The following is a 25,624-nucleotide window of genomic DNA, read 5'->3' on the forward strand; positions in this document are numbered from 1 at the left end:
GTGACAAAAAGAAGATATATTATTATCACATAAAGGCAAGTTTTTTATTTAAGAAATGAATCTTTTATCTGTATAAGGCAAGTTTTTTATTTAAGAAATGAATCTTTTATCTGTATAAGGCAAGTTTATGTATTAAACAAAACTTGTTTGGTTAACCTACTCATGCTTTGACTTCAGATGACAATCCTTTAAGTAACTGGTCGACCGTTTCTAATGTATATCCAAATTCACTTCAACACTTCAACTGAGTCAAACGTTTTCTCATGGATTCAAGTTTTTCAAGCATTGTTCCAGCTCCAGAAGATCCTATACTCACTGTATCTGCTAAACTCCACTTTTAGGCTCTTACTTAATTAATGATACTTTGTTGTTGTTGATTTCTTACTTATGTTGCTTCGATCAATTTAGTCATTCTATATAGCTGTAAACTGATTTTATTAGTTACCAGTTGTGTTTAATTTTAACATTTTTTATGATTGTCCAAACAGGTATATTTTGCTAGTAGAGATGATCCTAGTCCGGTTAAGTTGAATTTGAGTGGTGGTTCCTATCGGTCTGAGGTAATTTGGGTTTTTAATCTACGTTGCATGGATCTTTAGAATTCACGGTACTAATGATTAAGTTATTTTAGCCTTCTCTATTTGTTTTTCTTTTCTTATAAAAGGAAGGAAAGCCTCTTGTTCTTCAGGTTGTGAGACGAGCTGAGCAACAGTTGGCGAATGACCTGTAAGCCTCTTGTTCTTCAAATTGTGAGATGACTTGCTTTTTGGTTTCTTGTTTGTTATTATTATTATTTTTATTTTTTGGTCTACCTCAAGGTCCCGGGACAAGGAATATCTTCCGCTTGATGGACTTGCTGAGTTTAACAAATTGAGCTCCAAGCTCATCTTAGGTGATGATAGGTAATAGATTCACTGCTATTTTTTTCTCATCCTTTTTGGTTTCTATGTTTAATCGAGGTTTGTTGAGACTTTCTTTTGTAGTTAGCTAGCTGCTGGATATATTATAAATATTGTTTTTCTTTTGCAGTCATGCAGTGAAAGAGAACAGAGTTGTTACTATCCAGTGTTTATCTGGTACTGGTTCTTTGAGAGTTGGAGCTGAGTTTTTAGCAAAGCACAAGCAAGAAGTAAGTATTTCTCACTTTTTTAATGGTCACTAAAATTCGGTAAAATGACCTTTAAAGTTTTGGTCATACATGACTACATGTAACCTACTGTTGTCATTTTGTTACCAGTCTGATTCAAAACCTATGTAACATTCTGAAAGATGCAAAATGAATTAACCATAAAGTAAAATATACTCAAATCTTTCATGACTCATTGTTAACTTGTTTTTCTCAAATCTAAGAGTTCTTTTTACTAACAATTGTGTTTCTCCTTGATTTCAGCGTGTCGTGTTCGTTTCAAACCCAACGTGGGGAAACCATCCTATCATTTTCAGTTTGGCGGGTTTGTCTGTAGAATATTTCCGTTACTATGATCCGAAAACCAGAGGACTTGACTTCAAAGGTTGATTTTATAATCATGTCCACATGCAAACTCTTTGTCTATCATATCATATCATTGTCACGTTTTCTTTGCTTCTAGATGCATTACTCACTGATTGACCCATTCACACTTTCACCAAATGATGTTTAGTAGTGTTACACCAATCATAAACTCTTTACCTCAAAAAATAGGCATGCTCGAGGATCTTGGCGCTGCACCGACTGGAGCTATAGTGGTATTGCAAGCTTGCGCGCATAACCCCACTGGAGTTGATCCAACACTCGAGCAATGGGAACAGATTCGGCAAGTAGTGAGATCTAAAAGCTTATTACCCTTCTTTGATAATGCATATCAGGTAATTCATAAAAGTGTATCTTTGCTTTGTTTAGTTGTTCGACAAACAAACGAAACAGTTTATAGTGATTGTTTTCCATCTATTTTTCAGGGTTTTGCTAGTGGTAACCTTGAGTCAGATGCACAAGCGGTTCGTATGTTTGTTGCTGATGGAGGTGAATGTTTGATAGCTCAAAGTTTTGCCAAAAATATGGGTCTTTATGGAGAGCGTATTGGCGCTCTTACAATTGTAAGCAACCAAACTTCTCTATTTCACAAGCAAACGTAAACCAAGGCGTCTAGGTTCATAATAATTAAAGCATTTTGGAAAGTGTGTATAAAATCTTTGTGGGTCTAATGTGAAGGTATGCACCTCAGAAGATGTGGCTAGGAAAGTAAAGAGCCAACTGCTACTTGTTGTGAGACCTATGTATCTTAGCCCACCTATTCATGGAGCATCCATCGTTACCACAATTCTTAAAAATAGGTAATTGTTACTATAGGAGCTGGAATAGTTCTTAGTTGAAATGCCTATGATCATAAGTTTATAACAAAATTAATCATTGGAGCTTGAATTCTAATACGGATCTTGATTTTGATTTTTGTTGTCAACAATATGCCTAATGAGGGTTTGAAAACGTATAGTGATGCATTGATCATACTAGCACATACAATCAGTAGATTACAAGTCTTTTTCTTATATGAAATTTGATTATGCTCAAAATTTATGTATATACATGTTTGGCAGTGATTTGTACAATGACTGGACGGTTGAGCTGAAAGGAATGGCTAACCGCATACTTAGCATGCGAAAACAGTTATATGAAGCTTTTCAAGCTAGAGGTTTGGTTTAGTAACTTCTGTTCCTAATACTTATTGTTAATTGAATCATTCATAAGTTCTGATGTGTACCATTTTGTTCTTGAAGGCACACCTGGTGACTGGAGTCACATTATCAGACAGATTGGGATGTTTAGTTTTACGGGGTTGAATGAGAAGCAAGTTCGCTTCATAGCCAAAGAGTATCACATTTACATGATTCATAACGGGTAAGAGACAATATATAACTTATCTTCAAATGTTTAAGGTAGTGTTAGTTGCAAGAAATAGACTATCTCCAAAACAAGGATTCAATTTTTTTAAATAGAAACGTTTATAATAGAGATTAAGTTTACTCCAATGTATATCTATAAATATCATTTTTTCTATTCCTTCATCTAATATCTTCATCTAATATTAGAGGAATGCTGTTTCCTTTTTTTTTAGAACAACAAGAGGAATTAGAGGTAGGCGTTCGGGTACTCATTCGGGTTTCGGTTCAGTCCATTCGGGTTTCGGGTTTTCGGGGTCAAAGATTTCAGTCCCATTCGAGTATTTATAAATGTCGGTTCGGGTTCGGTTCGGATCTTTGCGGGTTCGGTTCGGGGTCGGATAACCTATTCAAATTATTTTTAAATTTTTAAAATTCATTATATACTTTAAATTTTCAAAATCTATAAGAAAGATAATATATTACATATAAATTTTAATAACAAATATGTCAAAATACCTAAATTTAACATATATTGGTTTTCTTTGAATATTTAGATAGAGAATCAATATATATTTAACTATTTTTGGTGTTTTTAGTATAATTTAGCTATTTTAAACATTTACTTTTTACTATTTTCATATATTTTTGAGTATTTTAGAAAACTTAAAGGTATCTTATATATTTTGAATGTTCTTAATATACATTATATCTAAAATAATTTATATATTTAAGTATATAAATCTATTTCGGATACATTCGGGTACCCGAAATACTTCTGTTCGGATCGGGTTCGGTTTCGGTTTTTTAAATACCAAAATTTTGAACCCGTTCGGATATTTAATCAATTTTGGTTCGGGTTCGGTTCTACTTTTTCGGATCGGGTTCGGTTCGGTTTTTCGGGTTCGGATTTTTTGCCCAGCCCTAAGAGAAATGCTGTTTCCCTTCCTAAATATAGAGGAAAAACTCTAATTTTTATTTTAAATAAAAAATAAAGGTGGATAAGAGTAGATTTTTTTTTTTTTTTTGCTAAACGAGAGTAGATTTTCTTCTACAATAAGTTAATAACATTTGAATTTAAATATGGTATTGAGTTAGAGATGTTCTAAATCAGTTTATTGAGTGTCATTTTATTCTGAACTACATGAGCAAGATAGGTTCCTAGGAAATTCTAATGAAAATAAATGGGAAGATCAATGAATATTTTCCATCTCACTTATTCCTCTACAATGTTGTAGGATGTAATTTCCTTTTTTCATTCACTTTCGTTGCAAGGCGTTTGAAAATATGGACTAGATGTTAAATTCGATTAAATCTACTTGTCTGAATGAAAAGTAGCTTTATAATGAGAACTGTGTATTGCAGGAGGGTAAGCATTGCAGGTCTAAGTTCTAAGACAGTTTCCCAACTCGCTGATGCTATACATGCTGCAGTTACCCGTGTGTCCTAATCTAGCGATTGTGCTCTTTGTTGTCTTATGAGAAAAAAAGAGTTCTTGACTTCTTGTGTACATTTCATAAGCGAAACAATAAAGCATATATAATGTAACGTATAATATTTATATGATTTCTTTTCTTTTCTTTCCTGATCGTTGTTAAACCGAACAAAATAAGAATTGTGATAAGTTTTCTTAGTTATTTAGAAAGACCTTTTCTAAAATATGAATTTTAAAAAACTAATTTATTTAGAAAGACATTTTTTTTAAATATGAATTTTTTTTTGAATTTTTTTAAAATTTTGCAATTTATTATTAGTTTTTAACTTGAATTTTTAAAAATTTAGCTCTAATATTGAACCGGATCACGGGTTTTACCGAGTTTGATCGGTTTTGATGGGATTTGCTTGTTTAATTCAAATTCGATTTTTAGAATAACTCGGAACTAGTTATAAGAGTGAGTCACGGTTGGATCAGTCGATCCGGTCGGGTTTTCAAAATACTCCTAAAATACCTCCTTGTCACCTTCTTAAGATACCTCTCTATAAACCAAGGCCGATGCCATTTCTGCGACTAGTATGAAATACCAGCCAATACAGAGAATGCTATGCAATTTTTCTTTTTACTCCATACTTGGTAATTAACGTTGGGTTATTGTGAAATAACTATTACGGAGAAAAAAGTTAACAAAGTAAATCTGCATTAAAAATGCCAAAATTGATATATATTTGGACATTTCACATTTTGAAGTGCCTGGATATGTGTACCATAATTCACATACTGTTCTATTTTATGTTTTTGAGAAAGAGAAATGTTTTTGAATAGAATAGAATTATGTCTGAGCTTTTTTAGTTGATACTCTATTTCGTATCCGAACCCGATTCAAAAAATCCAAAGCAAAATCTGACAAAGTAATAAAATATCAGAACATATATTAAATTAAGAAGGATTTAATATCGAAACCGAAACGGGTAATATTTAAACTCGAATGTTTATTTGAAAATAACCGAATATATGTATATTTAACTTTATATTTTTGTTTATTTAAATATTTATATTGATACTGCACATACTTTAAAATCATATAATATACATATATTTACGGATAAAATGATTTGATACTCACTTAAAAAATTCATGTCAAGTTTTTAATTTCATGCATTTACAAAAGTTACATCTAAAAATTTTAAGAAATAAAAATCAAATCAGTTATATGAATACATAAATAATATAGATCTAAAATCAAATTTATGGAATATTGTTTAAAATCTATAAAAATATATGCCAGTTTTTAAAAGTTTTAAATCATATTATATATAGAAAAATCTATATTTTTAATATGTAAAATGCAGAGTTTGATAATGGTTTTAACAAAAAATGAAAATAATTAAAAGTATAAGGGACAGGCCATATTTATAATTAAAAAGAAAAACAAAAATACATATTCATGTGTAAGCATGACGGCGGAAATGACAATATGACAAACATAATACAAATCCCAAGCAAAATAAGCACAAGAGAAAAAGCAATAGACATCCAAAATTGACGGGTTAGTGTGAATTTATCCATGTGGTTATGCTAGAAAATATATCATGGTCTGGTGCTTATTATGGTCATTTGGTGAATTGCTTTTTTTTTTTTGTTATAGAACCAAATTTGCCATTAGAATTTCATAAGGGATGCTCGAGAAATATTTGTTGATTTTATTCTTAAAGTCATCTAGCAGCAATGAGTTCATTTTCAATTTCTATAATAATAAAAAATCACATTAAACAAACCATAATCGAAAAAAATCATTAAGTAAAAACATCTTCAAGTCGAAGAATTAAATCCAATAGAATTACATACATAAATCCAATTTAAAAAAAAAACTCAGAAAACCATACTCAAATCGAGATTAGGCCGATACAGATGATTTTTTTTTTTGACGTAAAAAAAAATCATCTGTATAATAAAAGTCCGATTTCGACAGCCAAATATAATAAGAACATGAACAAATGGCACGTGAACAAAAGAAAACTTTATTTTACCCTTAATATAAGGTCAAATATGAGCTAATAATAAATCCGGTTAACAATCGGAAAACCAGGTAATTCCAGGTTTTTTCTCAAAAGAAATTGGTGAAAAACAAAGAGAAGATCACGGTGGTGACTCCATAACCAGCGAGCTTGTTCCCAGCTGCGGTGTCTTTTCCTTTGTTTCCTGCAATTATTAGAAATCCAAATGAGAAAAATCAATCATCAATATTCAGTACAAACAAATGAATTATTGTTAAAGATAAATATAAGTGTGATTATCCAAAAAGACACATGTCTCACTTTGACATCATATTGTCATAAGTACGTGTCTTTATTTCAGTAAAGAAGAGATGACTAAGCATTAAATTTTGTACTATAAAAGGAATGTGTTTGTGCTGAGAAATCTATAAGAATCAGTTTGCAACTCTCTCTCTCTCTCACGTCTCATCCCTCTCTCTTTTTCATTACCTTACTTTCTTTTACAACCTCAAATACATATTATTAATATACACCTCACTTAAGAATTCACAACACGTTATCAGCACGACGAGCTCTCTTATACCGACCGTTCTTAGACCAAGCAAGCGAGGTGATGTTTAAATTTATGTCTTAAATATATTTAATTTATTTAAATTTTTATTTATTATTCCGGAGTGAGAGGCTAGGCCTTCTCCGTTTATTTTCCGGGATGATAGGCGTTGCCTTTCCCGGCTGATCGTTAAGATAGGCTAGGCCTTCACGATCAGAGAAACACGTGGTAGGTTTTACCTCCGTGAATAAAAGGTTAAAAATGGAAGGCTAAGCCTCCTCGGACCTTGATTAAAAGAAAAGGTTAATATGGCCGACTATGTCGCCTCGAACCTTTGAAAATGATCAAATATGGAAGTCTAAGACTCCTGGATCATATGGTGGGCTGGACCCCCAATTTTATTTATGTTATTTAAATTTATGCAATTTAAGTTTACGCAATTTAATTTTTGCATTTATTTTATGCTTTTAATTTCTGCATTTAAATTATGCATTTATTCTCGTCTATATTATTATGAATTAATTAATCATGTCGAATTTGACAAAGCTCGAAATTAATGCCCTAGATATTACGAAAAATAATTATATGATCTGGGCACTCGGTGTAAATATACACCTGAGAGAAAATGAGCTTTGAGAAATCATCGATAAGTTATTCAGATGAGAAAAGAAAAGCCATGATATCTTACACCAATTTGATGATGGTTTATAAGATGAGGTGTATCATGAGAAAAGATCTAGAAGATCTTTGAGAAACTAAATCTTTGAAAGAAAGGATTCACTAAATAGTTGGAGTTGTTGTAAATCCTCCATGAAAACTGAAAAGTTGGAAATCATGATACTAAACCATCAAGTTGATCCTACTAGAAAAAAACGAGGGTGTAGATGCGGTTGAAACCGCTATCGTGGTCATGGAAAAGGACGAGGAAGAATATACCGTCCCAATGAAATAATAAGAACTTCCACGTAAATGAAAATGGTCGGGTGATAAAAGGCAAACAGAAAATGTTTGCTACAGATTTGGCAAGAAAGAACGTTGGGTACGTATTTGTCGTACGCCAAAATATTAGCCAATCTGTACTGATGGTCAATAAGAAAAGAGAAAGGATGTGAGATATACTTCATCTCTTATGAACCCGGACCATCTTTCCATAGATTGAATACTCATCTTGATGTTTTAAGATTTTCTGAATGATTCAGAAAATAAAAATGGAAATATCGATGCGACATGAAAATTATTCTCCTAAATAATATTTTGAGATTTCAGGATAGAGATATATACTTGGCAGATATTGAGTCATCTTACATGACCATTTAAGGTAACAATTATCTATCGTCTCTCAAAATAAATTAGTATAGTATCTAGTAATATAAAAATTACTACTAGCTCTATAAGAGTTTATGATGAAAAGACATGCATAAGAGAAGGATGGCAAAAAATTATAAATGAGTAGTAAACCTGAAGTTTACTGATATATAGCCATCCCCAATAATGTTATCGACATTATTGTGAAATGTTGAAAAACTAAAGGTTTTTCACATATAGCATGTCTTAAAAAAACAAAGAAACCATCATGGATGTTGAATCATCAAACAAGTTCAATAGATGTGATTTCTTTAAACAGTCCCAAATCAGGATCTCATTCTAAAGGATTTGAAACATAATTCATCCCAAAATGGGAAATCTGAATATGTTATTGGTTCTAGAGTGAGATTCAGTACGAGATTTTAGACATGGAGTGTCATCATCTCGAGGGGGAAAATTAAAGAATCTTATTGAGTGGAACAATGAGAATATTCTGTTCACTCGAAAAAGAACTTGATAAAGTAGATTCAAATACGATGATTCCCATGATTAGGTGTAAACATGCAGTTATGCATGTAATAGAGTCATATACAATCCAAAAGGGATGAAGTATATGGACTAATCAGAAATATGCTCGCAAGGTTGCTGGAAGCATATAACCAGCTGATGGAATGAGATATGAGAAATGGATTATCATGAAAGTTATATAAGACAATCCATTCATAAAATGCCTGCCAGACATTTTGATAAAATAATGATCTCATAATCCAGCTGAAAAGGCTCTAATAAGAAAATGTGTCCTAAAAGGACGATATATGAGTCTATGGCACGCTAGAGACGTGATAGACCACTTTGGTTCCAAAGTGTCCTCAAATGGAGCAAAAATATGAATAGAGGACGAATCTCTTAAAGAGACCGTTGATATGGGTTAATGTGTAGTCAGGTACCTGGGTAAATCATCGATGATGATAAAGAGATCTCGATTAACCATATCAGTACGGGTAAAAAGATGGAACCAAAGAGAAAATAGATTGTCGACAATAAATAAATGAAAAAGCGCTATATAAATGATGATCATGATCATGAATATACCTCTATGTATGAGGTTAGAGTGAATTGATTAGCCAAAGAGTGAATGAGGCAATCTATTCGATATAAAGCTCGTTAGAAAAACGAGAGATTCTTGGACAAAAGGTCCAAGGTATATATTTCTCCAGAAAATGAAATAAAAGATAACCTTGAGGTATGAAAAACGGCTTGTTCCGAGGTTACTGGAGAAAATTTATAATAGATGCAATATTGATATGTCTGGCAGGACACAAATGACTTGAGTTGCATCTTAGTATTCCCTGGAGAATTAAAAATATTCTCGGGAACGATAAAACTCTGAAAGAGTTAGAACAAGCCGTAAATGAGATATCTGGAACCAGTAACTGGTGATATGTTTACGGTACGGTTTGCCGATTGCCATCTTAATAAGAATGAATTCCAGCGTTAGGGGGAAGAATTAGAAGAATTTCTAAAAGAGATTACATGGTGTACACGATCATTGTTACACCTTGATCCCCCTACAAATCAAAGAGAGCTGGAAGTTCAGAAAATTGTGCATTTGCATAAATTGGCAAACCAGTTACCAGGTGTGTTCACAGATATGAGAAGGGTGATGAAATCATATATACCCTTTGAAAATGTTCCATCAAGAGTGGTTGTTCCTGGGGAACAAATTGATGGAAACAAAACGAATGAACCTAGGGTTCAGTTAAAGAGGGGGAGATCAGCTGGTTCGAAAGATAAAAATCCCCGAAAGAAAAAGAAATTGGTTGAGGAAAGTGGAAAGGTTCCAGAAGAACCTGATATTAAAAAATGTCTGAAAGAAGGCATAAGTGAAAAGGTTCAAGAAGAACCAAATAAAGATAAGGATCCAGATGACGAGGAGGGAACAGAAAAGTATGAGATTTCCATCAACTACGCCCTTGATCAAAAGTTATTGATCAGAAATAAAATAAAAGATGTTGATGGAATGTTCTCCTTTTCTGTGTCCAAAGAAATCAATCACGAAAGTGATGATCCCGATCCAAGGTCCATTTTAGAATGTCAGAAAAGACATGATTGGGAGGAGTGGAAGAAGGCCATTCAAATTGAATTACTCTCCCTGAATAAAAGAGATGTCTTTGGACCTATCGTCATAACGCCTGAGAATATAAATCCTGTTGGGTATAAGTGGGTATTCGTGAGAAAAAGAAATGAAAAGAATGAAGTAACACGATATAAAGCCCGATTAGTAGCCCAAGGTTTTTCTCAGAGACCGGGAGTTGATTTTGAGGAAACATATTCCCCGGTAATGGATGCAATTACGTTTAGATTTTTGATGAGCCTTACGGCGTCAAAAAATCTTGAAATGCATCTCATGGACGTTGTGACAGCTTATTTGTATGGATCGTTGGATAATGATATATATATGAGACTCCCTGAAGGATTGAAAATGTCAGGGGCATTGAAAGAAAAACACAGGGAGGTATGTTCGGTCAAGTTACAGCGATCACTATACGGATTAAAGCAATCCGGACGCATGTGGTACAATCGCTTAAGTGACTATCTCTTGAGTAAAGGATATGTGAACAATGCGATATGTCCCTGCGTTTTTGTTAAGAAATCGTCATCTGGCTTTGTGATCATCGCTGTATATGTAGATGACCTGAACATGATTGGAACTCAAAAGGAAGTTGATGATGCTCGAACTCATATGAAAGAGGAGTTCGAAATGAAAGATCTCGGCAAGACAAAGTTTTGTCTTGGGCTCCAGATAGAGCACCTCCGAGAAGGAATATTTGTGCATCAATCAAACTATACGAAAAGGTTATTGAAACGCTTTCGTATGGATCAAGCGACTCCTTTGAGTACTCCAATGGTTGGTAGATCTCTCAATGTTGAGAGTGATCCTTTTAGACCCTGCGAAGATAGCGAGAAGATATTAGGTCCTGAAGTACTTTATATGAGTGCTATCGGTGGGCTATTATACCTGGCAAACTGTACCAGGCCTGATATTGCTTTTGCAACTAATCTCTTAGCAAAATATAGCTCGGCTCCTACTCACAGGCATTGGAACGGAATAAATGCTTTATTCCGTTATTTACAAGGTACAGTTGATTTAGGGTTAATGTATATTAGAAAACCCGAGTTTGGTATGGTTGGTTTTGCAGATGCAGGATACTTATCAGATCCTCATAAAGCTCGATCGCAAACCGGCTACGTTTTTACAATTGGTGGAACCGCGATCTCATGGCGGTCCCAAAAACAAACTCTGGTTGCAACATCTTCGAATCATGCAGAGACTATTGCGCTTCACGAAGCATGTCGAGAATGTGTGTGGCTGAGGTCAATGAGTCACCACATACAAGATTCAAGCGGAATAGTTAACAAGAAAGAGCCAACGAAAGTTTTTGAAGATAACTCGGCTTGCGTCGCTCAACTCAAAGAAGGCTATATTAAGAGCGACAGAACGAAGCACATCCCTCCAAGATTTTTCTCGTACATTCGGGAGCTCGAGAAAAATAAAGAAGTGGACATCGAATATGTACGGTCATGCGACAATCCGGCTGACTTGTTCACCAAGTCTCTTCCGACTACAACATTTCGAAAACACGTCTATGGTATCGGGATGCGGCGTTTGCGTGACTTATGAAGAAAAAGCTATGTCCATTACTCTCAGGGAGAGATTACGTCAGTGTACTCTTTTTCCCTTGTCATGGTTTTTATCCCATTGGGTTTTTCCATGATTAGGTTTTTAACGAGGCACTACGTAACACAAATTGGATAATCAAGGGGGAGTGTTAAAGATAAATATAAGTGTGATTATCCAAAAAGACACATGTCTCACTTTGACATCATATTGTCATAAGTACGTGTCTTTATTTCAGTAAAGAAGAGATGACTAAGCATTAAATTTTGTACTATAAAAGGAATGTGTTTGTGCTGAGAAATCTATAAGAATCAGTTTGCAACTCTCTCTCTCTCTCACGTCTCATCCCTCTCTCTTTTTCATTACTTTACTTTCTTTTACAACCTCAAATACATATTATTAATATACACCTCACTTAAGAATTCACAACAATTATAAAATATACAGTAGTATAAAACAATAATAGACAAATAAATTAACCTGACATGTTAGTGACTATGTCCGAATAAGTCAATATAGGAGGCAGAAAAAAGTAGAAGAAAAAGCTGGCATTCACACTCAACATTGTTTTAGAGAAAAAAAAGGATTAATGTGTTCTTGACTTCTTGACTTATTAACAGCAATTGATTTTATCACTTAACTCTCAGACTAATCAATCAAATGGTATAATCACCATCAAACAAAACTTGAAACTTAATTTTAGAAATTGATAAACTAGAAAAATAACCGAGAAAAAATAAATTTATAAGTGAAAGTTTTGTTTATACCTGGAGGAGGTAAAGAGGCCTTTGGCGATGAAGCTCCAGTACCTGAAAAATAAACCAACAACATTATTTCTAATCAATAACTAAAAAAAAAAATCTGAGAGATCTGAAGAAAGTACCGGAACAAGCGGAGAGATCGGTGGTGACGTCACATCGACGGCTGAGATTGAGAGCTTGTGCAGTAGAGACGTTGAACCCAGAGAGCAAACCAGGAGTGTTGTAGACGGTGCAGAGACATTGAAGCTCATCTTTCACCGCTTCCTTGATCGAGTCACAGCATTCCTTTGGTGGCCTCGTCGTCGTCGTCAGAGCACTGAAGCAGGGGACTAGCTTGTTCACGCAAGTAGTAGCCGTTTGCGCTTCCACCTCCGGCAACGAAACCAAAACCATCGCCGTCATGGCCGCCGCAAAGATCATCGTTGCAGTTGAGAAACGCACCATTTCTTCTCTCTTTTTCTTACGGAGGTCCGTGTTTTTGTTTTGTTCTTTTAGGTTTGGGGTTTCTTGTGGCTTTTGGTTTTGCTTTTGTTCGGTTTTAAATAAAACAAAGTTGCTCAAGGAGGAAACCTTTCGGATTTTTTTATTTATTTTCTACACTATTAATTTATATATATATCTGTGTGTCTTTTTCTTTTCTAGAAACAAACATTTTGTCGTTTGAAACAAATGTTATCTCCCATATATTTGATGAATAAAATTCAGATGTTTGACAGGTAATCAATAAATTCATTGAAAGTGATGTTTCTTGTTTACGCGTCTTTATTTACTTTTCAAGTTTCAATATTATATATATGTGTGTGTATGTGTTCTAAATTTTTTAACTAGTAATATTTTGTATGTTGCAGAAAAGAAGCAAATGTTATGTTCCATATATTTTCGTATAAAATTCAATATTGACAGGTAAATTATAAATTTCACTGAGCATGACGTTTATTGTTATTACTGAAAATCATTTTCCTGTTATTTTCAAAACCAAAATGCTTTTTTTTTAAAGAAAAAATTAAAACCAAAATGATGTTTCTTGTCACCAGTTGTCATTTGACGTAAATACCTAGATTCTTAGTACTTTTGCTATCATTCATGTACAATTCATTCTACAGACATGCACATGCCGATACGCTATCTATAAATTTATTGAAAATATAAACAATACATAAAATACACTAATTAACAGAAATTGCACCTAATATCCAAACCAAAAAAAAACCAAAATTTTCAAAATTCTTTATTTGAAGTTTCATGGTATTCTTCTCCAAAAGAAAACTTCAAATTTAATTTCAAAATTATTTGTATTTTACACTATGATTTTTATTGGTTATAATTAATATAAATTGATAAAACTTTTACAAATACCAAACACATATATAAAGATATTAGAACAATATTATTTTAAAAAATTGCACTAAAATATAAAGTTATAAATAGAAATACATAATTAAATATTAAACTATAAGAAAATGCTACATTCTTATTGTTTAATTCTAGTTTTAAAATACTATAATTTTTTTTTGAAATATTATAAATTTTAAAAATATTATACTACAAAAAATATTAAGTTTCTTTTGTAATATTTTCGTTGCCAAATTTTATTTTAAAATATTTTAAATTTTATTTAAATTTATGTTTAGAACATAAATTTATAGAAACTAATTTTAAAATATTTATGAAATATAAAAGTTTTAAGGATTAAAACGATAAACGAAAACACATTTAAGAAATATAAATGCGATTTGTAATTGAAAAGACTAAAATACAAATAAAATATGAAACTTCAAACCTAAAATTTTGGGTAATGAAATTTCAAATATAGAATTTCACTTTTCAAAACTTTAAATCTGAAGTTTTGGAATTTCTTTTTCGAGAACAAAAAACTCTATATATTTAAAGTTTCAGATCTGTTTAGATATGTTCTAACTAACCAAAATCACCTTATTTCCTTCTACCCTCCTAAAAATCTAATAATGTTTTTTTTGTTATTTCACAAATAACCTCTAAAATTAAATAGACGATAATGTTAAAAAAAGATCTATGTGATGGAAGTAAGTAAGGGTGGGTAAATCGATTTAAATTCGGGCCTACATAATTTGTTTGAGAAAGAAAATTTTAACCAAGTCAACTAAAATGATTTTAGCTTAGTTTGTGTTTGATTTGGTTTGGAATTTGTTTGATTTGACTTGTGTATGTTTTGGTTTTGTTTGGGTTTGTTGTATTTGTGTAATTCAATCAAGTTAGTTTTTAGTTTTATTGTAGTTTGGTCACGAAAATATAATTTATAAAACATAAAATAAACTATTATTTAACACTAAATTGTTAAATTTCATATTAAAATGTAAAACTAACTTTACAATAAAAAAATAAAAAAAAAGTAATTCAATACTTTTTATCATTATTGTTATATTTTTCTATTCATCTAAAAGTAAAAAATATAAAATTATGTTTAGTTATTTAAATTAGATGGTTAAATATTTTGAATTTTAAGATTACTAATGTATTTAATTAATTTAATTAAAAACATTTTTTATTTAGTTCGGTTTAAAATCAAACCAAACTAAACCATTTGGATGAGTGATTTGCTTAATTTGGTTTTGTTTGGGTCATTTTAAGTTTGGTTGGTCTTGTTTGATTTTCTGGGGTTTTTGCCGACCCCTACTAGAGTAAGCGTTGACACCGTCAAACTAATTTAGGCTTATATGTGAATCAATGTGATGGTGGTCCTAGACGGTCCAATACAACCATTTAATTCCTTTTTTCATTCATTTTTCAAGTTTTAATAGTTAAACTAGATTTTGACCCGCGCTTTTGAAGCGCGGAATATTTTACGATGAAAAATTTCACTAATAATTTAACAAATATTTTGGTAACTTTTTAAGAGTGTGTATTTAAAATATTTTTTCATTTAAATCAGTATTTTAAAAATCAACCCGATTGTGATTATACCGGTTAATCCGGAAATCTAACAATTCAATTTATGTTTTTAAAATATTTATATTAAAAAATCATTAAAACCTGAGACTAACCGATTAAACTGATGGATGACCGATATGTAATCTAATTGGATTTAAATTGTAATAGTTTCATAATTTGTAATCTTATAATTGAAATTTTAAAGTTCACTATTTTGCAATTTATGAAATTATGACGTTTCTACAAAATTTTAAAGAGAAAATGATAGATATAAAATAAATAAGATTAATTATTGTATTATTTGGAAACATTGATGGTAGTATAAAAATATATTGTTTGAAAACATTGATAGTAGTATATAGAAATAAGTATATGGTTTGGAAACACTGATAGTAGTATAAAGAAATAAGTATATTGTTTGGAAACATGGATAGTAGTATAAAGAAAAGAACATTAGTGATTAAATGTATGTTTAACTATAAAGTATAAAGATGTATTTAATTTAAAAACTTACAAAATAAATGTTAGGTCCAACAGAATATTTCTGTTTTAATAAGATAGATATATGTGTTTACAACTACATCATCATCAAAATTGACGCAGAAAGCTAACCTTTTCTTTTTTAAGCTAACATATTTGTATAAACTGAATTGGTCGGGTATGGTTAGATTTACTTTTTTATGTCGCAAGTTAAATTTACTTTGATCAGTTCTTTTATGACTAATAATTTGATCAAATTTCTTGTTGATTGTGTTTAGATAAAAATTTTTTTTGCTATTTAGCGATTTTCATATAAGAGAATGTTGGATATTTTATTTTGATAATTATATTATATTTTTATTTTCTTACAGATTGTTTTCAATATTGAATTTATTTAGAAAACGTGCGATACATAAAACTCTGCCATTTCATAATCTATGAATCTTGTAATGATATCATGTATGGTAGTGGATTGTTGTTGCCAAAAAAAAGGTAGTGGATTGTATGTTAGTCAGTTAGTGTGATATAATGGTCAAACAGCTCGTGGAATCTTGCCCAGACCTCGGTTAGAGGGAGACAGAGTACATTTGGTTAGGCCTGGGCACGGATCGGATATTCGGGTTTTTGAAGGTATTTGTGATTTGCTTCGAATGTTACGGATATCTGATTTTTCGATTTGCTTTGCTTCGGAAAAATACGGATATTCGGAAAAACGGATATCCGGAAAATAAATAGATATTTGCGGATATTCGCGGATACTTACGGATCTCTCATTTGTTTTGATTAATACAAATAATCTTAAAAATTTGATACAAATTTGTTTTGTAAAATATATTTTTTGCATGATATAAAAGATAAAAATTAAAAAAAGCAATGAATCTTCATATTTTGTAAATTTTTAAACTTAGTTAAAATTATAATAACACAAAACTTAAAAAAAAATTATAATTATCGTAAATATTTTCTCTTCCTTTTATGTAATACTTTTATATAAGTAATAATATGAATTGAATAATAATTATATAATTTTATACATTTAAAACTTTAAATATAATCAAAATATACATGTATTTATATATTGACGGATCGGATCGGATATTCGCTTCCCAAAATTTTAATATTTGTGATTTGCTTCGATTTTGACGGATATTGAATTTTAGTATTTGCTTTGCTTCGAAAGCTTACGGATATTCGGAATTTTCGAATCGAATAGCAACGGATAACGAATCGAATCAAATTTAACGGATAAAATGCCCAGCCCTACATTTGGTTTATTCTCTTTCTTCCATAGGAGTATTATTTAACATCCATTTCATTTTATACTCCACAATAGTTTTGTTTGATAAAATTCAATACTTTCCTTCATTATTTTAATTCATACTTATGTCAATTATACTTTGGTAACTACATATTAAGAATTATTTAAGATATTAAAATATTATAATTAATACCTACTAAACAAAAAAGTTTAAAAATACCAAAACACTTGATTCAAAATAAAAAAATAAAATCATTAAGAAAAAGTGAAAATTTTAATATATATATCCAAATTAACTGAAACTAATCTCTATTGATAGGTTATAAGAAATAATAAATTTTGCTATAATTTTTATTTTTTTTTAAGTTTTGTTTTATAAAATAATGGTGAAAATAGAAAAACACTAAAATATAAGTAACCAATAGAAAGAGAGTGTATAGCAGTACGGGTTCCATCTGCTTTTTTTTTCAACATATTGAAGCTATTCAACTGGTACGTGTATTTTTTCTTAATTCAACACTTTATACATTGGTTTAAGCTACTGAATGACTTATTCAACATGTCCAATGTAAGTAGTCTTAAATTCAAAAAAAAAAACTGTATGGTAGTGGATACCAAATATTTGAGTTGATTGTGATGGTTATGAGTATTCTATACATCATAATTTTCCTTACATCAGTAAAATCAAAGTAATCAAGTTTTATTAAGAAAATCTAGAGTTACAATCCGAAATCTTAAAAAGTAAATATAATAACTCAAGAAATCAAAATTTCTACTTATGTTTAATGTTTTTAAATCTTTCAAATTTCTATTTAATGTTTTTTTTGTAACTGATCTTTCAAATAATTTTACAACAAGAAAATCAAAATCTAAAATTACAAAATTTACAGCATAAATTTTTTTAAAAAAAAAAATTAACATTAGAGCCACTATTAATCAACCCCTTTGTTTTCTTCAAAACTCTTAAGAGGGTGATTGGGTTGCGGCTGCAACTATTCTAGAGAGGCAAAATTTAGTTGAGAGTCATATATGTCATTTAATTATGTTTTTTCTTTAAAAAAAATATAACAAAAATATCTCTAAAAGGTAAAAAGAGCTGTAGAAAGCTTTGTTTCTAGAACATAAAAAATAGTGCTCTACGGAACTTCAACACCAACAAAAATAGTTACAGCAAATAAATTTACATCTATTGTTTCAAAGCCAAAAAAAATAAAAGCCACGGCACTTACCAGTTGCATAGAAAATTTAAAATATCAACCAATCAGAAATCCGGTGTATAGCACTTTCCTCAGATAACGCTTTGGTGCTTCACATAGTTATTGACGTTATATGCTGGCAAACAGAAAAACAAAAACAAAAAAACAGTGATGGTAAGTGTAGACTTATTCACGGATCTTTGGAATTATCTTAAACATATGCATGATGCATAAACATATGCATGATGCATATCCTTAGTTTAAGTGTTAGAAAAAGTTCTCATCCAAACGCAATTATTTCCAAATTAGCTGTGACGTGATCATTAAACTTAAGAGATTACAATTTCTGCAAATAGTTAATCTGCTCATCATCTTGCACATGCATGCATGATGCATCTCTTTAATTTATATCTTATATAGAGTTCTCGCCCAAACGCAATTAATTTTAATAGCTGTTACGTGACCATTACATAGAGATTACAGTTTCTGCCAATAGTTAGCCTGCTCATGTTTATAAAACTTCTAATGACTTCTTCTGTATAACAAAAAAAAAATACTTAGAAAAAAGACTTAAAAAGACTACCTTTTTCAAAAAAAAAAAAAAGACTTCCTTCTTTTTCTTCCCAGAAAACCTACAATTTTTTCAACTAAACTGTAAATGATTTAACGTTTGATTTCTTTTTCTTGCTTAAGTTTTCGACGACATAATTTAGAGTTCACTTCTTTTTCATCACCTTAAAATACAGAATCAGCAAACAAGCTGGTACTGAGAACCCAACACCATAGGAGCGCAAGCTCTGAGGATTCACTACTTGAAAAAACTGCGAGATAAAGCAGAACAAAATATATTCATTATTTGTGAAAATTGATTTTAATAACTATGTCACCAAAATATATTCATTTTTCAATAAATATTTTACAAAAAAAGGTTCAAAATTAATCATGTTTGAGTTGGAGTATGATTTATAATAAAATAAAAGATTCTCCTTACCATGTAGGTGAGAAACAAACAATATGTGGAAAAAATCATGTGACGATCACATAATCAATTATAATTTGTTTTTGATTTTCCAACAACTACCAGATGGATGATGTAGTTTTTAGATAGAATCATAGAATGAACGGCGTGAAAACCCACAGACTATGGCATGCAGGCGTACATTATAATTAGCTAAATCCAAAAATGTTTATTTCAGTTATACATTTATTTGTGTGACCAATTGCTTGATTAACACTAAATCAGGAGCCAAGGGAAATAGTGGCCATGAGAAGACGAGTTTATGTGGGAAAGCCTCCAAGCCAAGGAGAGAGTTTCGCACAAGTCTTAGGAGAGGGTTTCACACAAGCCTCCAATTTGTGCGACCATGTGTGATTAGTTGTCTTTTTTGTGTTATTAGTTGTTAACCAATAACAACCATGTGCATTGTCGTTTTTCCACTTTACTCTTCTGCTCGTCTGTTGAAATCGTTGTAACCGAACGAGAGAAGAACCAGAGACGTTACAGTTTAAGATAATGTGATAAGGAAAAAAAAAGCCGACAGCAATTAGGCTTTTAGAATGTATATTCAGGCCATAGAAAGGCCGTTCAAGATTCAGCTTAATTGGGCCTTTCCACAAAATTGGTAATCGTCCTCCTCATATTGTCACGTGGACGAACAATAATCGTCAGATCAAAACGTTTCAACGGTTACAGTCTGATCAAACGCCTCTAAGCAATCGTAATTCAACGGCCACAAATAGTCCCGCCATTAGAAAAAAAACAGATAAGAGATAGATAGTTAAGGAGATAACGTAACGTAGCTAGTGAAAGCAGAGCCTCCCAGAAAAAATAACAATGGCTTCGCTCTCAATAGGAATCGCCTTTGCGAACACCGTCCGTAAAGTCCCGAGAATTAATACACGAAGGAGCAAAATCTCCTGCGAATGGGTAAAGAACGAATCACAATACATCATCACTGTATGATTCTTGTTCTTGATTTTTTCGTCTGAACATGTTCTTGTTGATCATAAGGAAGGATCCCAAAGGTATACTAGGACCAGCACAAACTGGCCATATCGCTCGTCTTGAGTTCAAACGCAGGATAGAGAGAGACTCCGAGGCTAAAGAAGCTTTCCAGAAACAACTCCGTGAAGAGAGAGAGCGTCGTCAAGCTCTTAGAGAGGTAAATCAAAACTCCTATCATACTTAATAGTACTGATGATACATAATCATATGTATGGAATTGTTTTACTGATGTTGCTAGTCTTTTCATGGGTTTTGTCAGTCTAGAGTTGTACCAGATACTTCCGCTGAGCTGATTGAGTTCTTTCTTGACACGGAAGCTCAGGAGATTGAATTCGAAATCGCTAGGCTTCGTGGAAGGTTAGTGAAAATGTTTTAAGATATCAAGTATAATACCCTTTTTTCTAAAAGAAGTATAATACATGTTTGTTTTTTTTAAATGCTTTGGAAAATTATACATGTTTGGTTTATTACAAGACAGAACTGAGTTAAAAAAGTTTGAGTATTGTGTGAATAAAACTCATGTTTTACCGGGGATTCCAGGTTAAACGACGAGTTTTTTGCGCAAATTCGACTTGAAATCGGGCAAATCCGGTTTGCTGTTACAAAAACCGCGGTACAATGTTCTTCAAACAACATTTGAATCCATCACCAGTGGAGTCGACGGCCACTTAACCAATCTTTGTTTTTTTTTTTTCATCATGTAGGAAGATGAAGACAGATTGATTGAGCTTGAATCACTTCAGAAGGCCTTAGAAGAAGGAATTGGTTTGTGTTCTGTCTTTATGGTCTTAATTATTGTGTCATCTTATTACTGGTTTTGATTACTTCTCTCTACTATTTGTAATGTTGCAATGCAGAGGCTTATGACAAAATGCAAAAGGAGCTTATGACGGCTACAAATAGCTTAACCAAGATCTTAACCTCAACCGATATCAAAGCAACAGTACGTGTTACATTAGTCATTATGAGATGGTTTTGAACCATTGTGTTGATTCTTGTTTGTTATTACAGTTGTTGGATATGGTGGAGAAAAACGAGATCAACAGATCTTTGTTGACTCTTCTTGATGAAAACATAGCTAATGCATACAGAGGGAACCAGGTTAGTAGACCCGGTTGATTTTTGGTTGAGACAAAATAAAGATGGTTTCGAATCTTTGATTTAAAGTATAACGGAAATCTCTAATCTAATTGACAGGAGGTAGGCATAAATACATAATAACCGTACTGAACCGAACCAAACAAAACCTTATCAAACGGAAACTGAGCCGAACTTAAACAATAGCCTGAACTTTTATGATGAATCAACAGAATTGCAACCTGAAATAAAACTCGGTTCTAGCTTTTGACCGAATAGAAAACCGATTGCAACCATAACTATTCTAAAGGAGAATTATAATTTATTTATTTTTGGTTTCGCAGAAAGAAGCAGGAGATTACATGGAGAAGGTACGTGCTTCGGTTCTAAAGTACTTGACGGTGTAACATATGAGTGATGAGTCTACAAAGATTTCTCAATCTCTGGAATGTTTACTATGTTCGGGTAAAATGTATTTATATTTATTTTGTTGAGTAAAATGTATTTCTTTTTCCCGAACGAATGTTTTATATCTTTAAGGTCATATTTTCTAAAAAAAATCCGCACTTTAACATGTACCATGTCTCGAAATATCGACTTATATAAGCTTTCGTTCTTTGCATGTCTGTGTCATTACTCATTATGGGACCATGTTCGCTGTAACGATTAAATCTCTTCTTTTTTTTCTGTCAACACGATTAAATCTCTTCTATTCGTAATAATTGAAATAAATCAATCATTTATAAAGTTGTGGAAAAGAATAAAATAAAGGAATCAGTGATGGTATACTACAAAGAGAACAATAATTTTTTTCCGAATAATTCGATGTACGTTGGCATTCATTAAATTAGATCCAGATTTGTGGCGTGTATCCATATCAGTCTACTATCTGTCGGAGTACGCCTCGGTCATCAAAAGTTAGGAAAATCCGGATTTTAAATTTTAGTTTTAGTGGTCTTCCGAATTTGAACCCAAATTTGTATTAGACCGACATTTTTTCAAGACTATTGGAGCGTCCTCACTTGGTTCAGAGAGAACAATAATTAAAGAAAACAATTGTGACATTGGTTCCAGCTTCCAAGCATAGCCTTTCATTATCATCTTTAGCTTTTATATTATTTTCCACTGTGACACAATTATCCTCATTATTACGTTCACATGCATATGTTTTTTTGTGGGTTATCTTTTGGGCTATGCAGCAACTAACTATAGTAAAAGCAAAATAACTTTGATAAAAAGAATCATGTCCACTTGTCTATCGTCATTTTTTAGGCTACCGAATGGAAAGATATAGAAAAGATCTTAGAATAAAAAAAAATATTAAGAAAAGAGAGAGAAAATTTTCTAATCTTTTAGACAGTTAAAAAACCTTTGATTGTATATTTTGTCCACATACTTTTACCTAAATAATTTAGTGATTTGATTTAAATCAAAATTTAATTATTTATCGTATCATTTAAGTGATATTTAAAGATATTAATTTTGTTTCATAATAGATGATGTTCTCACAATTCTACATAAAATTTAATGTCATTTGAAATTTATGATCAATTACAAAATATTGTATTTTTTTATTGGTTAAATTAGTTGTATTTTATATTACCAAAGTAAATTGAATAAAAATTCGTATTTTCTTAATTTTTGTGCAAAAATTTAAACATCTCTTAAATGATAGAGAGAATATTGTTTTGTCTTTAAGAACCTATGTTTTGCAAAATCACCGTTAATGTTGCTCTAGTAGATTCATTATTTAGAGTAGTCATGGGCGTCTTCACCCCAACCCGAAGTATCTTTCTAAATCCGAATTGAAAAAACAAAATCGGATTCAAACCGTTATATAGAAATATCCGAATGACACTTATGCACTTACGAGCTTAGTAAATATGTTAATGTTTTTATATATGTTAAGGTAATTTAGATAGTTTATAGTATTTTAGAGATTTATGTCTATGTTATATGTTATTTTGAATATCTTTTTGTTAATTTAGATAGTTTAATTAACTTTTAATTATATTTGTGAATAATTTACATATTTTGAATATTATTTTGTTAAATTTTTAGGTTTAAAAAAAATATTTTTGGATGATTTTAGATATTGGTTATAATCCGATCTGAACCGAATTCGGAAAGAATTGAACTGAATCTAATCTAATAATTGGCAAAAATCAAATAGTATTTGTGAGTAGAGTACCGAAAATCCGAATCATCCGCACAGAAGTCTATTATAAAGTCGCCTAAGGATCGATTGTGTGAATGTGCAAAGCTTGTTAATAAAACAGTTTCTTCGTTTTATTAAACTCTTAACTTCTTGAGATCATCTTACATTATAGATCTCTATATATAGGGTCTTAGCTTAACCTATTACAAAGTGATCTAGAAACTTAACATAAATCTAAATCAAATTTTTCCTTTTTAGTTATTCAAACTTCCTTTTATGAATAACTTGTTTCCTAAGCTATCTTTGAAGCTTATCCAACATTCTCCCTTCTAAGCTTCAAGCCATCTTTGCTTAAGTCTTGAACTTGAATCAGCTCCCTCATCTCTTTGAACTTGATTCTTGCTAAAGCTTTAGTTAGGATGTCCGCTTTCTACTTTTCTCCAGGAACATGTTCCACATCAATCTCGTCTTGTTCCACTCGTTCACGAATGAAATGAAATCTCTTGTGAATGTGCTTGCTTCTTCGGTGAAACACGGGATTCTTGGCTAATGAGATAGCAGACTTGTTATCCACTCGTATCATCGTCTTCTTCATCTCTTTTCCTGTAATCTCACTTATCAAATCTTGTATCCAGACCGCCTGCTTTGCTGCTTCCGTTGCCGCCATATACTCTGCTTCACACGAGCTTAAAGACACCGTGTCTTGCTTCTGTGAGCACCAAGTGATTGGCGTTTCTCCTAGACAAAACAAGTGACCTGTCGTACTTCTTCCATCGTCCGGATCTGTGTTATGACTATTGTCACTATATCCCACGAGATTCATTGATCCACCTTGCTCGTAAGATAATCCGTACCCGACTGTTCCCTTCAAATACCTTAGCACTTGCTTCAGTGCGTTGCCGTGAGACGTTCTTGGTGAGTGCATATATCTACTCAAGATGCCCACTGCGTAACACATGTCTGGTCTTGAGTGCATAAGATATCTGAGACAGCCAATTCTCCTTCGATATAATGTAGCATCTATCTCAGGTTCGTCGAGGCCTTTTGAGAGTTGCAGACCGAACTCCATGGGTATACATGTCGAGTTGCAGTCGTCCATTGCAGCTTCCTCCAATACTCTCATCGCATACGCTTCTTGATTGATCATGATGTACTTTGAGCTTTTTCTTACTTCCAATCCGAGGTAGTATGTTAGAAGACCCAAATCAGACATCTCAAAGTTCTTCGACATGTTCTTCTTAAACTCTGAGATTTCTTTTGCAGAGTCTCCGGTAATGAATAAGTCGTCAACATAGATAGCCACGATTAGCTTTCCTTTATCATCCTTTCGATAGACCGAATTTTCTTTAGAACACCTCTTGAAGCCGAGTTGCTTCAAAGTTCGATCAAGCTTTATGTTCCAAGCTCGTGGAGCTTGTTTCAATCCATACAAGGCCTTGGAGAGTTTGAAAACCTTATGCTCTTCTCCCTTCTTTTCAAACCCTTCAGGCTGTGACACATAAACTTCTTCGTGTAACTCACCATGTAAGAATGCTGTCTTGACGTCTAGATGGTGAATCTCCCACTTGTTCGCAGCAGCTAACCCAATCAGGAGTCTTATGGTCTCTAATCGAGCCACTGGTGCAAACACTTCATCAAAGTCGATACCATGTTCTTGTACGTAACCTTTAGCTACGAGTCTCGCTTTGAACTTGTTGATAGATCCATCAGCGTTTCTTTTGATCTTGAAGATCCACTTGAGACCGATGATCTTTGCTCCAGCTGGCTTGTCTGTTAGCGTCCATGTCTTGTTTATGTTGATAGAATGGATCTCGTCGTCACATGCCTTCGTCCATCTTTTATCTCCCTTTGCTTCTTGGAAATTCTTTGGCTCATCATTGATAACATGAAGCAACAGCTCACATTCTATCTCAGCAAGTAAAATGTAGTCATCTAGGTAACTAGGTTTACTTGTTTGACGAGT

The 25,624-nt window shown here is 32.1% G+C and overlaps 3 protein-coding genes across 3 annotated transcripts; 2 read left to right on the forward strand and 1 right to left on the reverse strand.

Moving 5' to 3' along the window:
• The first annotated feature begins 182 nt into the window (after positions 1–182).
• On the forward strand, positions 183–4,433 carry LOC108826346 (aspartate aminotransferase, cytoplasmic isozyme 2). Its single transcript, XM_018599734.2, has 12 exons — positions 183–317; positions 489–560; positions 665–726; positions 819–902; positions 1,030–1,129; positions 1,391–1,511; positions 1,682–1,845; positions 1,936–2,073; positions 2,189–2,310; positions 2,572–2,666; positions 2,752–2,872; positions 4,219–4,433. The coding sequence occupies exons 1-12, from the start codon at positions 264–266 to the stop codon at positions 4,301–4,303; spliced, it is 1,218 nt and encodes a 405-aa protein (XP_018455236.1). The 5' UTR covers positions 183–263; the 3' UTR covers positions 4,304–4,433.
• A 1,860-nt stretch (positions 4,434–6,293) lies between these two features.
• On the reverse strand, positions 6,294–13,264 carry LOC108828548 (non-specific lipid transfer protein GPI-anchored 7). Its single transcript, XM_018602276.2, has 3 exons — positions 12,703–13,264; positions 12,587–12,628; positions 6,294–6,490 (listed from the first exon to the last, which is right to left on the reverse strand). Exons 1-3 carry the CDS (start codon positions 13,022–13,024, stop codon positions 6,396–6,398), a joined length of 459 nt encoding a protein of 152 aa, XP_018457778.1. The 5' UTR covers positions 13,025–13,264; the 3' UTR covers positions 6,294–6,395.
• Positions 13,265–20,167: 6,903 nt separating this feature from the next.
• On the forward strand, positions 20,168–22,125 carry LOC108824323 (uncharacterized). The gene is made up of 8 exons (XM_018597735.1): positions 20,168–20,348; positions 20,437–20,583; positions 20,686–20,783; positions 20,967–21,039; positions 21,131–21,191; positions 21,284–21,369; positions 21,438–21,527; positions 21,848–22,125. The coding sequence occupies exons 1-8, from the start codon at positions 20,256–20,258 to the stop codon at positions 21,908–21,910; spliced, it is 711 nt and encodes a 236-aa protein (XP_018453237.1). The 5' UTR covers positions 20,168–20,255; the 3' UTR covers positions 21,911–22,125.
• The last annotated feature ends 3,499 nt before the right edge of the window (positions 22,126–25,624 follow it).

This window comes from Raphanus sativus, chromosome 9, assembly GCF_000801105.2.
Source record: "Raphanus sativus cultivar WK10039 chromosome 9, ASM80110v3, whole genome shotgun sequence".
NCBI lineage: Eukaryota > Viridiplantae > Streptophyta > Magnoliopsida > Brassicales > Brassicaceae > Raphanus > Raphanus sativus.

What these genes read in the sequence shown, in the direction of transcription:
- LOC108824323 (XM_018597735.1), top strand. Translation starts at nt 20,256, where the DNA reads ATGGCTTCGCTCTCAATAGGAATCGCCTTTGCGAACACCGTCCGTAAA. An exon ending in GTCGTCAAGCTCTTAGAGAG is followed by an intron (nt 20,584 to 20,685) that starts GTAAATCAAAAC and finishes GGGTTTTGTCAG; the next exon opens with TCTAGAGTTGTACCAGATAC. An exon ending in TTGCTGTTACAAAAACCGCG is followed by an intron (nt 21,040 to 21,130) that starts GTACAATGTTCT and finishes TTCATCATGTAG; the next exon opens with GAAGATGAAGACAGATTGAT.
- LOC108828548 (XM_018602276.2), bottom strand. Translation starts at nt 13,024, where the DNA reads ATGGTGCGTTTCTCAACTGCAACGATGATCTTTGCGGCGGCCATGACG. An exon ending in CGATCTCTCCGCTTGTTCCG is followed by an intron (nt 12,629 to 12,702) that starts GTACTTTCTTCA and finishes TTTATTTTTCAG; the next exon opens with GTACTGGAGCTTCATCGCCA. An exon ending in GGCCTCTTTACCTCCTCCAG is followed by an intron (nt 6,491 to 12,586) that starts GTATAAACAAAA and finishes TAATAATTGCAG; the next exon opens with GAAACAAAGGAAAAGACACC.
- LOC108826346 (XM_018599734.2), top strand. Translation starts at nt 264, where the DNA reads ATGGATTCAAGTTTTTCAAGCATTGTTCCAGCTCCAGAAGATCCTATA. An exon ending in GTATTGGCGCTCTTACAATT is followed by an intron (nt 2,074 to 2,188) that starts GTAAGCAACCAA and finishes TCTAATGTGAAG; the next exon opens with GTATGCACCTCAGAAGATGT. An exon ending in TGAAGCTTTTCAAGCTAGAG is followed by an intron (nt 2,667 to 2,751) that starts GTTTGGTTTAGT and finishes TTGTTCTTGAAG; the next exon opens with GCACACCTGGTGACTGGAGT.